A 14,785-nucleotide genomic window follows, 5' to 3' on the forward strand; every position below is an offset into this window, starting at 1 on the left:
AAAAATATTTCAAATTTAATGCGATCTTTGTTCGTCATATAGAAGGTAATTATAAAAAAAAGGCTTCTAGAAATGCTAATTTCTCGATAATAAGTTGTGGTTCCTTGAAAGTAAACCACTTGTAAAGCCCTCTATGACTTTGTGACCATTTCTTCGAGTGTTCTCATATGTGACCAAGGGTCTCTGGACCGCGACCAGCAGGCGTATTCCCAAAACTCCGCGGGCCGCTCCTTTGGCCACATCTCGAGCTATAAAAAGCTGGACCGCTGGCCGGCAACTTTCAGTTTCAGTCTCTGCGTTTTTCTAAGAGCCAAAACGCAGCGGATGCCGCTGGCTGGCTGACTGGCTAACTGGCTTACTTGGCTTACTTGGCTTCTTCAAAGTGGCCGACGAGGCAGGAGTGAAATAAAAATTGGAACAACTTCGAGGCTCGAGTCTGGAGTCTGCAGTCTGGTGACTGGAGTCTGAAGTCTGGAGCTTGTGAGTCCAAGTCGGTCCAGCGATCCGAGCGGCAGACAGCATGAGACTCACGTTGGCCTGGCTCAGCGTCTGCCTGGCGATTTATTGCGGCGGTGGCCATGGCCATGGCAATGTGGTCCTATCTTTGCCACCATCGCTTATCGCCACGGCCACGAAGGCGGCCTTGAGCCACCAGCAGCACCAGCCACACCAGCAACAATACCAACAGCAGCAGAAAAAGGATGCACGCGTCCTGTTTGACAGCCCCACCGATGCCCTGCGCGATATGCTCCACAACAGCCCCATGGATTCGGATCCGAGCTCGGATTCGGATGCAGGAAAATTCAGCCTGCCCGATGTGGAGCAGCCGGCACCGCGGCAGTCTGAGGATTTTAATCGAAACGCAGATGATTTAGGGGCCAGGCAATCAGCGCCGCAGGAAATTGCCATGAGAATGGGAGCGGGAATGGGTCGCGGATTGGGACCCAACCACTATCGGGCCACGCCCCCTCACCGGTACTGGGGCAATCGTTGCCAGGGACGAGCCGGTGCATCCACCAAGTGTCCGCAGGAGTACTATCGCACCATGCTGGCGGCCAGGTAAGAAGTCCAGGATGTGGGTGGCAAAGTGGCGGTCTGAGATTGGCCAGCAGGTTCAAGGCTGCACAGAAGGAAAGTCGAGAAAGTTGAGCTCCTCGCTTCCGCCTCACATGTAAACCAATTTGGCAGCTAAAGTACCGGCTTAACCCATTGAGTTTAGGAAAGCGAAAAACTAAAGATGTATATCCAGGGGTCTTACTTAATTTTCCCTTTAATAATTTTCTAATTGCAATATCATTTCTCAGCAAATATCTTTACTGTAGCTGGAAAATTGAGGATAAAAATGGAGGCTGTAGCTTAAGTACTTTGTGTTCTGTGTCAATTCTTCAAATTAGACTGATAGATTTGTATATATAAATTACAAGTGGCTAAATTACTAACACTTAATATTTTCTCAAGTGCTTGAAAATGAAATTAGCTAGGAACAAAAATATATGTTGTGTATTAGGAATGCTAGTTCTTCGCAAACAAAAATTTGTTTGATAGGTTTTTTCTTCTGTATCACAGCAGAAATTTCTTGGAGCCTGTTTATCTCTTAATTTGCTTTCCATTTACATGTTTTATCTTTAAACCAAAACCCTTGGCCTTCAGAGGGTTAATGCTAACCCTTTCCAGGGCGCCAGGCCTTGCCAAAAAAAATGGTTAACGTTAACCCACAAGAGCGGCAACAAATCGTCGACAATTTGGCTGTCGACTCGGAACACGCAAAACCAATTAATGGGCGTGAAAAAATCAGTACCGACGATTGCAGTTTTGTTTCAAGTCAGAGCCTGGAGACCGCCGCACCGTATGTTGATTTATTTTATAAAATAACAACTGTCAGCAAATTCATTGCCCCGAAACGAAATCGAAACGAAAACTGCATTACGAGTTTCACTTTTCATTTCGGCGAGTGAGAAATATTTTTCCCTCGCTCAGCTTTTGTTTTATTTAAAACATTTCTTCTCTTCTGCGCCTTGTAATTTACGCGGAATATTATCTTGTGTTGAAAAATTATTGGGCGCTGCTATTAAAATCGAATTAATCATCTCAGGGCTGGGGCCTTATGATTATTATTTTCTGTTCGCTTGTGTTTGGCTTTGATGATTTGTTTAAATGTTTGATTAATTAACCATGGGCCCGCATAACTTTCGATTGTTGCTGTTCGCCTAATTTGTAATTTTACACAGTAATTTCTGTTGAATTGCCTCAAATTGACTTATGATTGAATTGGATCAGCCCTGACAGCCTCGGATAAGCGAAGAGTTTGGGCGTTTCTGGGTCACATGTGTGAGTGGGAAAAAGAAGTTCATCAAATTGGTGTCGTCTGTTGTGTTTTTTTTTGAAAAGAGAAACTCTGGCCAAGAAGGGTAATTGAAACCCATGGCCGCAGCCCACGCTCATGACCAAAAAGAAAAATGTGAAAATGCGCTGCTCCTTAAAGCGAACAAATGATGGGGCATTAATCAGACTATAGAAACCGTAAACCTTTATGTATATACCCCTCATCAGGAACAAAGAGGCCCTGGCCCGCCTCCACTTGCAGCTGAGTTCGATGCAGGATTCCGAATCCGAGGTGAGCTCCTCGGATTCCGAGGAGGATGTGGACGACGACGAGGAACAGGGCAACAATGAGGTCTTCATGCTGCTGACTGGCGAGCAGGAGCTCATCAAGTTCCTGCACTGGGCCATGCAGGTGCTGTATCCCCTTCAACGCCCCCTGGGCAATCTGAGTGACGGGGCTGCCGAGACCTACTATCCTGGGATGTTCCTCTGGAAGAAGCTGAACCTGTCAGGTCATTTGGAGCCCCCGCTCGTTGTGGACGAGCCCCAATATGTGCTGGTGAGGAGGGAGAAGCTCTTCGATGGCTATCAACTTGGAGGTGAGTGGGTTGGTTCTAGGTAGTATCTCTTGAAAATCTGTTTTCTATGGGATTAATCTTTTAAAAAAATATTACTCGACTTTTTTTAATTATTACTTATTGCTTTTAAATCTATTTTATTTGCACTCCTAAATATCTTCAATTAGATATTATCTTAAGACGTTCCTTAACTAAAAAATATTATTTAACAATGGTTTTTACAATCAGGACAATTTATATGCAAGGTTCTTATTAGTTTTATACCTATTACAATAGAACCACTTAATATCTTCAACTAGATATTATTTCAGGACCATCTTTCATTGAAATAGAATATTTACTATTAGCTTCAGGTTACTCTAAATGTAAGATACTAACTAGTTTTAAGCCCATTCCCTTTTCTCTATACTCTGCAGACAATTTGAGCAAGGAAAACGACCCCTTCATACCGCCTCGAGGTCGCAAGCACAACTCCCCCGATCTCGAGGTCCTGATGAACCGGTATGAGCCCTTCGTGCCGAATCGCGGCAGGCGCGACAAGGTCAAGGATCTGTTCAAGTATGACGACCTGTTCTATCCGCACCGCGGCAAGAAGCATCGCAACCTCTTCCAAGTGGCCGACGATCCCTTCTTCGCCACCCGGGGCAAGAAGCTGCAGCTCCGGGATCTCTACAACAACGACGATCCATTCGTTCCGAATCGCGGCAAGCGGCACTCGGTGTCCAATGGCGGGAAATTCGGAGAGCGGGCGGGAAAATGGCCAGATGACAGCGACAACAACTGGCCGCAAAGAATGTCAACGCATAAAATTAATGGTTACGATCAATCAGTCAGGCCATCACTGTCAATCGAGGATGCTGCTGCCGCTGCAGTGGCTTCTTGGCGACTGCCCGCTAATAGATTGCACTCGACAAGATCAATGTCAGCCGATGTGCAGCAGAAGCTGCTGCTGCCCCATGTCCGCTTCATTGGCAATCCGAACATGCGCCAGCAGCAGCAGGTGAAAATCCCATCCTGGCCGGGAGAAGAACGCCTCCGGAGATCCATCCCCTCCACCCCAGGCAAGACTATCCAGCCAAACGATGCCCACGAGACACAATTAACGCAATCGCACCCGGCTAATCCACATTTGGACACTGATTCGGACACTTGGAACATTTAAATGCGGCGAGCGATTTTCGGTTTTGGTTTCGGTTTCGGTTTTTTCTGCTGTTCAGTTTTCGGCTTGGGGCACCTATTTCCTCGACTCATGTAGACAGAACTATATGGCACACAATAAAGTACAGCATGCAATTGATTTGGGGAGAAATCGAATCGAATCGTGGCGAATTGAAGGTTACTCCACTCCGTTGCCCTTGGGGACGCCTTTCGAGAACTGCACTGGGAGAAAATCTGATCAATTGCGGGAAGTTTTTATTACTTTCAGGGATCAATTGTTTGGCTGTATTTCGGGTCCATCAATTTAAAGTTTCCATCACTTATCAGAAAATTCTTCATTTAAGTTTGTTAAAGGGCATAGGATCAGTTAGCACTTGGGACTTGTTAGAATTAAATGTAGTCCCTTGAAGAACTCTGCTTATTAATATCCTCCATTAAACCGAATTGAAAGAACTTCTAGTTTTGTTAAGAAAAGTTTCCATTACTTATCAGGAATTTATTTTTGGAACTTTGGTATAGGGCTTAGGATCTTTAACATTGGGACTTGTTAGACTTAAAAGTAGTCCCTTGAAAAACTCTGCGAATTGAAAGAACTTCTAGTTTTTTTTAGAAATCAATGGTTCGGGTTGATTTGTACATTTGTTTTATGAAGGGCTTCTGAACTTTGCTGACATATATATATTTCTCCATGTGTCTTCTGCGAAGGTCTCGCCTCGTTGCCTTTGGCGATGTGGTTGCAGTGCGAGTATTTCCTATTTTAATTGTATTCATTGGTTAATTTATCGCTAAATGCAATCAGCATTGTGCTGGGGATCGGGTCTAGACTCCGTTGGAGCAGAGGAGGCAGAAACCCAGCTGCAGACAGGCGGGCGTGGCACGCAGTTGATGCCACATCGCAGATATGCAGGCAGAGATATTGTAGAACAGCGGCAACCAGTTTATGGCTGGGTAACAGCTGCTGAACGAATGCAAAGGTCAGGCCAGCAAAGGGCCATGTAATCCCCAAAACGCACATCAATCACGCGAGTTTAGCTTATTAGCCAAGCACTGGAAAAAGGGAGAAACAGTGAATTTTGAAGTCACTGCAAACTGAGATTTTCCACTTCAGTCGATTTCTGACATTGACATTGACCACATCGACATCAACGTCAAAATATTTTTGGTAAGCCAGCGGACCAGCTCGCTTTGTTTTTCGACAAATGACCATTGAAGGTCATAGCCAGATCCAAAAGCGGGCAACAACAAATTGGTTAAATAATACCCATATGCTATTCCATCTCGTTTTGGCCTCTTTTTGGTTTTTTGATTTTTTCTGGTAGCCTGACGTCCGAGCGATCGGTCCAAAATCCCCTGAAGATCATTATAATTTCAATGGCACTTCATATGGAGTGTGTATATGCATATAAATACGTTTGTACCTATGTTTGGTTAGAAGAATGCAAGCAGCAGAGTCCACAAATACTACACATTTCCATTGCGTTCAACTCTTCGCTGGGCAATGACACTTGGAGTGGCCAACTCACGTGCAGCTTTTGAAGCGTCAAAGGTAGGGGAACGCGTTCACTGGAGGGCAGCGTTTGAGTTAGGTAAGCCAGTGGCGGATCCACGGGGGGGGAAATTAGGGAAATTTCCCCCCCCTTGGAACCACAGAACCTGAAAATTTTACTTGTTTGCTAGAAAAATATTCTCTGCAATAAAAAAATGAAAATACAACAGTGACACTCTTCTCACCAAATAATATTTTTGTTTTATAATTTGTACTGTATTTCTCTCGCAATAATAAGTTTGAACCCCAAATCGAAGAATAAGTTCAATTTCCCCCCCCAAGAATCGTCTCTGGATCCGCCACTGGGTAAGCTTAGTGCTAAACAGCTGTGACAGCTTCAGAAGAAATCCCACAGAAGCACTCGCATACCGTTCTTACATAACTGAAAACAAAAAACCTTTAAGTACTACATTTGGTGATTTTGAGTGTGGGCAGCAGAAGTTTTGTAATTTCTAAATAGGTATAATACTGAAATATCTATAGACATGATTTAAAATAAATGATAAATGGACATTCTAGGTATTCTATTATAATACATATTGATTTAATAATACATAAAACATAAAACAGAATTATTTGTAATAAATACAACCATGCCTTAAGTTGCCTTTAAGGTGCAACTAGTATCAAAAACCCAATGCAATTGGTCAGTGCCACCGCACAAGTCCGTGGAATCAGATGTGTCAGGATTGGGGATTGAACAAATTAAATTCCATTGGCTTTCAAGACTGCAAATACCGAGCAGCAGGCTACTTTGTGTCACTTTTGGCAAGCGGCTAGAGGAAAAGAAAGTCCCGGCTCAGAAGAGCACTCACAACTCGCAACACAAAATGCGATTCCCAGTGGTGAGCTTCGATTCGGCATCAGCAAATTGGCTCAATTTTTGTGGCAAGGCCTTTTGGTTTATTTTTTTTTTCAGTTTGGTGGCTGCTGATTTGCTTGTCGGAAAATATCAACGCATTGTCAGCGAGCCGAACTTGACAACTGGCAACATGCAACTTGCAACACTGCAACTTGCAACTTGCAACTGGCAACATTGCAACTCTGCCACATTGCAATTGTAACGCGATCAGCATGAGTAGCTGGCAGCCAGTGACAGCGGCTTAATTGCTGTCTGCAATTATGATAGCTGCCGGTGAAATTGTAGAAGTCCCCCCAGCCTCACTTTCCAGCTTCTCAGCTTCTCCCACAGCATTTTACGATGTTTTTTCCTATCTATTTTTTTTTTTAGTGATTTCTGACTCCATTTGGCATCATCGGGCCTGTGGGATTTTCATTGTTTTTGCCAGATCAACTCCTGGTTGACAAAAATAGTAACGTGCAGGCAGGCGCTGCCTTTTATTGCCATTTGTTTTGGCCCGTTCGCCGTTTGACGTTGACAAAAAAACGTCATTTGCAAATTGGGCAAAGACAACTTTCTCTAGGCAGCTGCGCCGCCGCATTTGCAGACTCCCAGTCGCAGTCGCAGTCGCATTTTCATTCGCCAAGTGACAGAGCCCCATTGCATAAAGCCATATAGATAAACCGAAGGCAAGTCGTCGCCCACATTCATTAACAGCATTCGCATAATTGGCCAAAGCAGATACTTTTTGCGGGTTCATCGAACCAGTCAGAGAAAAAAAAAAAACAACCAAAAACTATGGCCAAAAAACAATCCCTAGGCGCAGCAGCGGCAGCGGCAGCCTTACGTCTCAATTTCCCATCGCCACTCTGTCAATATCTATAATTAAAATCATTTGAGAACACACGCAAACTGTGCGCCCGACTTATCAGATTTTCGAATGGCAGAAAGGCATATTTATACACGTTGTCATGCTGAAAGCTTGATTGATGCATTAAGCTTACTTAGCCACAGTCGATGTTGACGAGCGCAAATTAATGGCTGCTTAAACGGGAAAACTCAGCTGGCCAGCTTGGCCATGTAATATTATGGAAAATCTGCGCAAAAGCCGGCGCTAATTGAGGCAGGAAGCGCGTCGGGAAAACGAGTTGCCATCGCCTGTCATGGATTCGCCTCGCTTCGGTTCGTTTCGGTGCGTCTTAAATGGGTCAGGCGGTGATTACCGCCTCCACTAACGCATTTCATAACTACACTTGGGAAACAGATATATCTATTAATGTACTCAAGCAGTAGATGTTTACAATTCAGATAGATCTTTGAGTTATTTGCCAGGCAATTGGGTAATTATTACCTAAATTGTATTTTGGAATACTGATGGTCTAAGAATTGTAGATAATGCTAAAAAATATTTAAAGAGGTATTTAAGAACACAATATTAAAAGTTCTTCACTAATTAAATACTACAGCCCGTTTTATCGTCCTCATGTTAAATAATAATACGGGTTAAGCATAGAAAACGTAAAGGAAGTTACTTATAGTTTAACATATATACCTATACCTGTTTAAATCGAATTTCAGTTACATTATATTTTAAATAAAATAGAACATTTGGAATATGAATTTTAAGTTTTGAGGTTTAAAAATTTTTCATCTTTTTCATATTTCATTTTTATAATATTTTCTAATATGTTATGTTGTATTTTTGTAACTACATATTTACCCTTTTCTAATCTGCATATTTTCCCTAAGTGTAGTCAAATTAAGCCTAAGGCCACGCCAACAACAAGCGTCTTAGCCGTCTTAGCGTGTAACGGCAATTTCCAGCCAAAACGCTGCACTATTTGTCATAATAAATGTGCACAAAGGAGACGTTGCCCCCATCTCTTGCCATTTTGCCTCTTGGCTCGAAAGAAAGCTTTGGGCCTGCGTGGGCAGCGCTGTGACACATTTTGTCATCATTAGGCACAGTTGCCGGCTAATAATTTCAATTTAGCCAAAAAATTAGTTGCATTCGGTTGGTGGAGACGGGGGGGAAAGTGTGTAAAAAGGCGTTAATAACCGCGGTGTAAGGCCATAAGCCGACAGCCCACGCCAGTCAGAGAAAAACTAAGCCAAACTAGGTTTTTCGGCCTGAGTGCTCCAAAGAAAGGGGCGATGGGGGCGTGGCCGGGCACTCGATGGGTGTTGAGGTGATGACACTGATTATAAAATGCAGCATATGGCGAATGGCGTGCTGCATTTACTGCCATAAAGCCATCCCAGTTGATCAGCGGCGATAAAAGCCGCCTCGCTCTGATTTGGTGCGGTAAAAAACGCAGTTAAGTCGCTGGCGTTTTGTGCGCGATTTGTGGGTGCTTCGTTTGGCAGAAAATGGCGAAAAGGCACTTTAGTCGCGAAGTTTATATTTTTTCCAGAGCCTAACACTTGCAGTGGAGAAATTTTATTTCGTGTGCATTTAGAGAGAACCCTAATGGCAAAAATAAATGTCACATAAACTAGAGGTAACGTCTTGCTCTGAATATTGCACTATTAAAAACGCCATAAAGTTGGAGTCGATTTGTGAGATCTTCAGTTGATTGAGAAATAAGAAAGCCTATTAATGTTGGATGGCTAAAATCTTAACAGGACAAAGCAATAATGCAAGCCGTTTTAAGAAAAATTGCATCTTAAGATAGGTTCTTCTCCAGTTTATAAATTCTTATCTTGATCAGTTTGAAATAAATGTTTAATAAACAGGTCGACTTATTTTTATTGATTTTTTCAGGACTATATATGGTTCTTATATTTCTTCCTGGTCAATCTACAATTTAATTGAAATAATCCCATTTTGACAACAAGAATGGATTATAAACGAAACGCTCAAGAAAAGTGCGTGCCTGCGTTTATGTTTCCGTCATGAGCGGCTAATAAACATAATAATAACAACACAATCCAGCGGCTATGAGGAAAATTCATGCGAAACAGTTATAAAAAAAGACAAAACGGGGGAATGGAAAAGGCGATGAGGAAAAAATAAAAGAAAACTAAAGCCTCGGCCGTTGACGTTGCCGTCATCGTTGATGTGTATGTGTAATATTGCGCTTTCCGGTACAGAAACATAAAATTTTATGTACACGACCGCCGACGACAGGCCAAACGACAGCCAAAGCTAAAACCAAAGCGGCAGCGGAAAGTCGGGCGTGCAACGCGGCGTATGCGTTACATATTACGGCAGTATGTGACTTTGCCTTAACACATTTTTCTGTCACGCAAAATAATCATTTGCAAAATCACGCCGTGTTGACAGCAGGAGAGGGGTCGGGGCTCGGGGTGCTGAATGAAAGACTGGCTCTAGGCAATTGTATGATTACATGGAGAAAAAATACCAAGGATCCATTGGAAATTGAAGTTTTCGTAAGAATTACAATATTAAAAACAAATATTTAAGAATAAGTCCCATGCTCTGAAATACTGTGTAATAATTTCTACTAGATTGAAACAAGAAGTTCTACACAATTAAGGAAAAAGTAGGCACATTAAAAATATTAACATGCAAAAAATGTTGATGTAAGCTATATTTTCTAAATCAATTGGCAACAGATTATCTGTTTAGTAAGTGGTTCTAATAATTTGACTTTGGTTTTTAAAATTTCTTCTCTCACTTTTAAATTGGTTTATTATTTTTGTTCTTCTGCAAAAACCTTATAAGCTATGTTTTTCCCTGTGCATTTCTGTGTGCGTTTTCTTGATGGGGACAGAAATTGTCGGTTATTATCATGTGAAAATGCCTGAAATTGAATAATGTCAGTCGGCAGACAAGAGGCAAGTGGAGTGCCCAGTCCCCTCACTCCTTCACCCCAAAAAGTGTCGCCTATCTAATGCGAAAATTGCGCAACCTGGGAACGGAGGAAGCTCTGCATTTCCCAGAGCAGCACAAAAACACTCACCTTGACACGCTCCAAGTAATCCTGCAGAGCTCGGTACGGATCCTCGCCATCGACGTCCAGCAAATCGAGGCTGTGGGCCAGGTCCAGACTGTCCAGTGCGGCCAATTCGGACTCGGCCTTATCGGCAAATTGCAGCTTATGATGATGATGCCCCTGAACGGGCGTCGCCTGGCTCAAGAAATTCTTATCAGCTGTCATGCTGCTGCTGGCAGGAGTTGCTCCTGTTGTTGCTCCCGTTGCCGATGTTGCTCCTGTCGCCGCGGCAGCAGCAACATTGCTTCCGTATTGGCGAGTTCGCGGCATGGTTGCACAACCGGTGCTAAAAACGCTCGGAGCTGAAACGGCAGATGTGGTTTCAGATGAAGTTGGCCGAGAAAGACCATCAACGTCATCGCTGGCCGCCACATCACTTAATCCCGATTTGTGGCGCGTCGTGTCAGCGGCGATAGCTGAAGTGCTGCCAGTGCTGCCAGTGCTCCCAGTGCTGCCAGTGCTGCCTGCGTTGCCGTTGCTAATTGCACTTTTCACATCCTCGCCCGTCATGTTGTTTTGATTTGTATTGCTATTGCACTGCATTTTACTTAACTTCTTGACTTTGTCATGTTGCCGCGTCGCCGGTTGCTGTGGCTCTGTAAGTGAAAAAAAAAAAGATTATAAGCTTGGTTAATCTTGGCAATATTTCTGCACATACAGCTGTCATTGTGTGGCTGGCGCACCCTGAACACAATTTCCCAATGAAAACGAAAAACCCCTCTGTGCAGACCCATATGGCCTAAGCCGAATATGCGAAAATTTCTGCGCTAATCGCCGCGAATTGTCCACCAAATGTGTGCCATTTAAATTGTCATAAATTTTGCAATGTGCCCCGCACATGTGTGTGGACTTAAGACCAATTTTTATTTGGCATATGTGTTTGCCTGCGCGAATGTTTTAATTAATTTCGTACGGGCGCAAAAAAATTGCCGGCAATTATTTACATACTTGAATTTATTGCTCACACCACGCTCAACCATTTCCCGAGTGGCTTGCATTATTTATCTTCAGTGGGGTTCTATTATGGAGCTGGAGAGTCACGCCTTTAAATTTATGTCGCCGCTAAACTCCAAAATGGGTCATCGCAATCAGCTTGATATTTGTACTTTATATGGACAGCCATGACTAATTTGGGTTTATTTATTAAATGTCAAGGTAACAGAACACTTTAAGATCCTTTCCCTGGAAAAGAAAATGTATATTATCCAATCCCAAATCTATTCCCAGTCATAGAGCGCTTCCTAAGCTCTCTAGCCCACATAAATGTTAATAAATTCCCAGCGAATCGTATTGAAATTCGCATAGGGGCTAAGGCTATGTGAACTTTTGTCAAACGGAAGAACCCCGCCAAACCGGCCGGCATCCGTCTATATCTATTTATATATTTATTTTTTCTGTCTTTCATGGGTAAGTGAAACGGTTAAAGAGCGCTTGTGCCTGTTGCTGTTGTTGATTTTATGGGTTTGATTTGATTTTTGTTTTTATTGCGCATGCGTGCGTTCGATTGAGTTTTTTGATTAAAATGTCGCCGCCACCGTCGCCGCGACTTGGCGACAGCCGTACAGCAGTACCAAAAATAACAGAAATAAAATAAAGCCAACAGGGGTCTCTGGGCCTCTGTGAGTGACTCCACTTCTGCTGGTCAAAAAGAGCCTGGCATTTAAGAATTCTGAATCGCATGCGTTACACAACGGCCCGTGGCGAGCTCGTAAATCAGCGGCTGCAAACGAGAGTCAGTCAGCGGACAGGGACAGTTGGCCACATTTTATGGGGGTCTCTCTGCCAATTGATCGTTTTGGGCCGATTGGCAGGCCGCCAGTTCAGGCCGATACGAGGTTCAGCGAAAAACCAGGCCCACACTCGGCTGCACTTTTCTTCTCCTTCATTTTTTTCTTCTTTTTTTTTATATTTTATTTCTGCATTTCAATTGTGCAACGCTAACGGTACTCCCGGCCCATAAGGACGGCTCTTTACCACCGTGTGGGTGACGCGACGCGTCGCGAGTTCATGGGAGGTCTTCCCCAATTTCTAATGCGATTGCCATTCACAAAGACTTTTTGGAGATACCATTTTGGCTAAATATATCAAAGTACTTAAAAAAAATATTTGTAAATATCTCAACTTTTTCCTATTAAAACAAGGTTTACATTCTTCTGAATTCTGAAATTTATTTAAATGTATTTGCTATCATATGTTATCTCTTCTAAAAAAGTATTTTTAAAATTGTACTGAAATATTTAAAATATTTTAACCATCCCTATTTAAATTAGGATCAAATTCTTAGGGAAAAAATAAGCCACTGGAAAATAAAATGTATAGATCACTAATATATATAATTTTTGTGTTAGTTCTTTACCATAAGCAATATATTATTTCTAACTATCCAAGCGAATAACATCATTTCCCGTTAGCCTACAAGCTATTCTTAATATAGCTTTCATTTGTCTTTCTAATTAGCAGTTTAAAAAGAGGATATTGACAATGTACATTGTACATATACCGGTCAGAAATAAAATTCGCAAGCATTGTTCTATTTGATGACTGGTCATAAATTCCTTTTTTTTGGGAACTCGGAACCGTGTACTCGTTCGCTTTTTGTGGCTCTGCAAACACGGACAAAGAGCTCGAAAACAAAACATTTGTACGCATTTAGCTTATTTGCTTATTTACCTATTTACTTGAAATAAAATTGTTTGCCGGGGTGTGTCCGCTAAATGGCCACCGTCCATTCATTGATGGGCGTGTGTGTGGATTTTTATTTTATTTTGCGGCTGCTGATTGATTCGCTGGCTGAGGTCACTTCGACGTGATTAATTGCCGATGGTTGATTGTCGATGTCGATTGTCGATTGCCCAAGGGGGGAGAGGCTTTTGCGGAGGTGTCACTCGGTGCCTAATTGAAAACAATGCAAAAGTACAAGCCAGATGCTTGTGAAACACACTCGTGGAGAGTCCACTGGACTGGTCAATATTTGCCTGCAGTGTGTGCAGTTTGTGCAGTTGTTTTCCCCTCGACAGGGACCTACCTCAATGCATCTCGACTGGCCGACTTGCGCAGAATGAGTAAATAAATAAAATGAAATAAGCACAGCAGAAGCTGTCAGCCCGGCAAAAATGCACCAGCGAGCACTCGGACACTTGGACACGCGATTAGCGGGCGATGAGCAAGAAGCGACTACAGCTCCGAACCCCACCTCACCAGAACCGAGAGTCCACAATCCAGAGTCCAGAATCCAGATGCGAACGACTCTGAACTGACGTGTGTCGGGTTGGGACAACGTCTTCGTCATGCCGATCAGCACAGATCACAGGCGCCCTCAGACGCCGCCGGTTGGGGATTATTCTCTGGATCCATTGGATCCATACCCTTTCTGGAGGGTTTTCACCATTAGAAAGTCGCGAAATAAATGTATTTATTGAGGGATGTTTATAAGAAATACCTACTTTAAGCATATGTTAAACTATCTGGGGATCCCACAGATAATGCTAAATAAAATGTATTATAAGAATAACATTTTTGAACTAATTTATTGATTGTGTTTTTTATAATATATCATTAGTTTATCATGACCCAATGCATTTTTGGATAGAAATGAGATGATGAAAATATATGGATAAGGGGAATAGACCCACAATATTAAATAAATTTTTGGTAATAACATATAGCTATTTATCCTTACTATAAAAATATGTCTTCACAAAATATAATATGGTTTGCTTACTTTAACGTATTTCAGAAAGATCTTAAATCACTGTATACTCTGGAAATGTTTACCCCGTTTTTATGATTTCTAAGGATCATATTAAAAGGGTATTACAGTTTTCGGTATCCCAATTTAAAAGTCGACTAAGGGCAGGGCTTGGAGTTGGGAGCCTGGGGCCCGGGTCTTTGGGAACGACTGGCTCTGGCGGCTTTCAAGCCTCATTTGCCTATCAAAATGATATAATACGCACTCATGACGTCGATTGCCGTATGTACGTGTTTCCTGTTGCGCCTTTTGTCGCTGTCGTTGCTTTTTATACCTTTTTATATTTTATTTAGACTTTTCGTGTGCAAAACTGCAGGCGCTGGGGCGTGGCCAAAATCAAATGGAGTGCACTTTACGGCTGGTGACAAAAAGCTGACCGGGGAGTGTTTTCTTTCTGCGTTTTTTTGGGCCGCCTGCAAGTGCGTTTTCGAGCTGCACCCAAACGGCAATCGTTCGACTTTTACGACTTTCCCAATTGCCTGTCCTATGCAGACGCATTTATAATAAAAGTTTTTGTGCATTATTAATACCCGCAATCACAATGATGGTAGACAGTCTATAATGCCGCCTTAAGTGGCTTTTTATTAAAGATTGCGGCATTTAATTGATTTGTAATAGATTCCACTTCGACTC

The 14,785-nt window shown here is 42.7% G+C and overlaps 2 protein-coding genes across 4 annotated transcripts in view; one reads left to right on the top strand and one right to left on the bottom strand.

The window, feature by feature from the left end:
- LOC119545840 (rho GTPase-activating protein 7) overlaps positions 1 to 14,785 on the bottom strand; it is a 98,244-nt gene that overhangs the window by 29,991 nt on the left and 53,468 nt on the right. For all 3 annotated transcript variants that reach the window (XM_037851803.1, XM_037851802.1, XM_037851804.1), the window contains one exon: positions 10,372 to 11,000. In XM_037851803.1, coding sequence (XP_037707731.1) covers positions 10,372 to 11,000 — 629 coding nt within the window. The remainder of the gene's footprint in view (positions 1 to 10,371; positions 11,001 to 14,785) is intronic.
- LOC119545841 lies at positions 302 to 4,184 on the top strand. The gene is made up of 3 exons (XM_037851806.1): positions 302 to 1,059; positions 2,551 to 2,921; positions 3,317 to 4,184. Exons 1-3 carry the CDS (start codon positions 521 to 523, stop codon positions 4,060 to 4,062), a joined length of 1,656 nt encoding a protein of 551 aa, XP_037707734.1. The 5' UTR covers positions 302 to 520; the 3' UTR covers positions 4,063 to 4,184.

This window comes from Drosophila subpulchrella, chromosome 3R (genome assembly GCF_014743375.2).
Source record: "Drosophila subpulchrella strain 33 F10 #4 breed RU33 chromosome 3R, RU_Dsub_v1.1 Primary Assembly, whole genome shotgun sequence".
In the NCBI taxonomy this organism is placed as follows: Eukaryota; Metazoa; Arthropoda; class Insecta; order Diptera; family Drosophilidae; genus Drosophila; species Drosophila subpulchrella.

Excerpts from the sequence above, each read along its gene's own strand:
- LOC119545841 (XM_037851806.1), top strand. The coding sequence starts at position 521 with ATGAGACTCACGTTGGCCTGGCTCAGCGTCTGCCTGGCGATTTATTGC. Across the intron at positions 1,060-2,550 it reads CGCACCATGCTGGCGGCCAG|GAACAAAGAGGCCCTGGCCC; the intron begins GTAAGAAGTCCA and ends ACCCCTCATCAG. Across the intron at positions 2,922-3,316 it reads CGATGGCTATCAACTTGGAG|ACAATTTGAGCAAGGAAAAC; the intron begins GTGAGTGGGTTG and ends TATACTCTGCAG.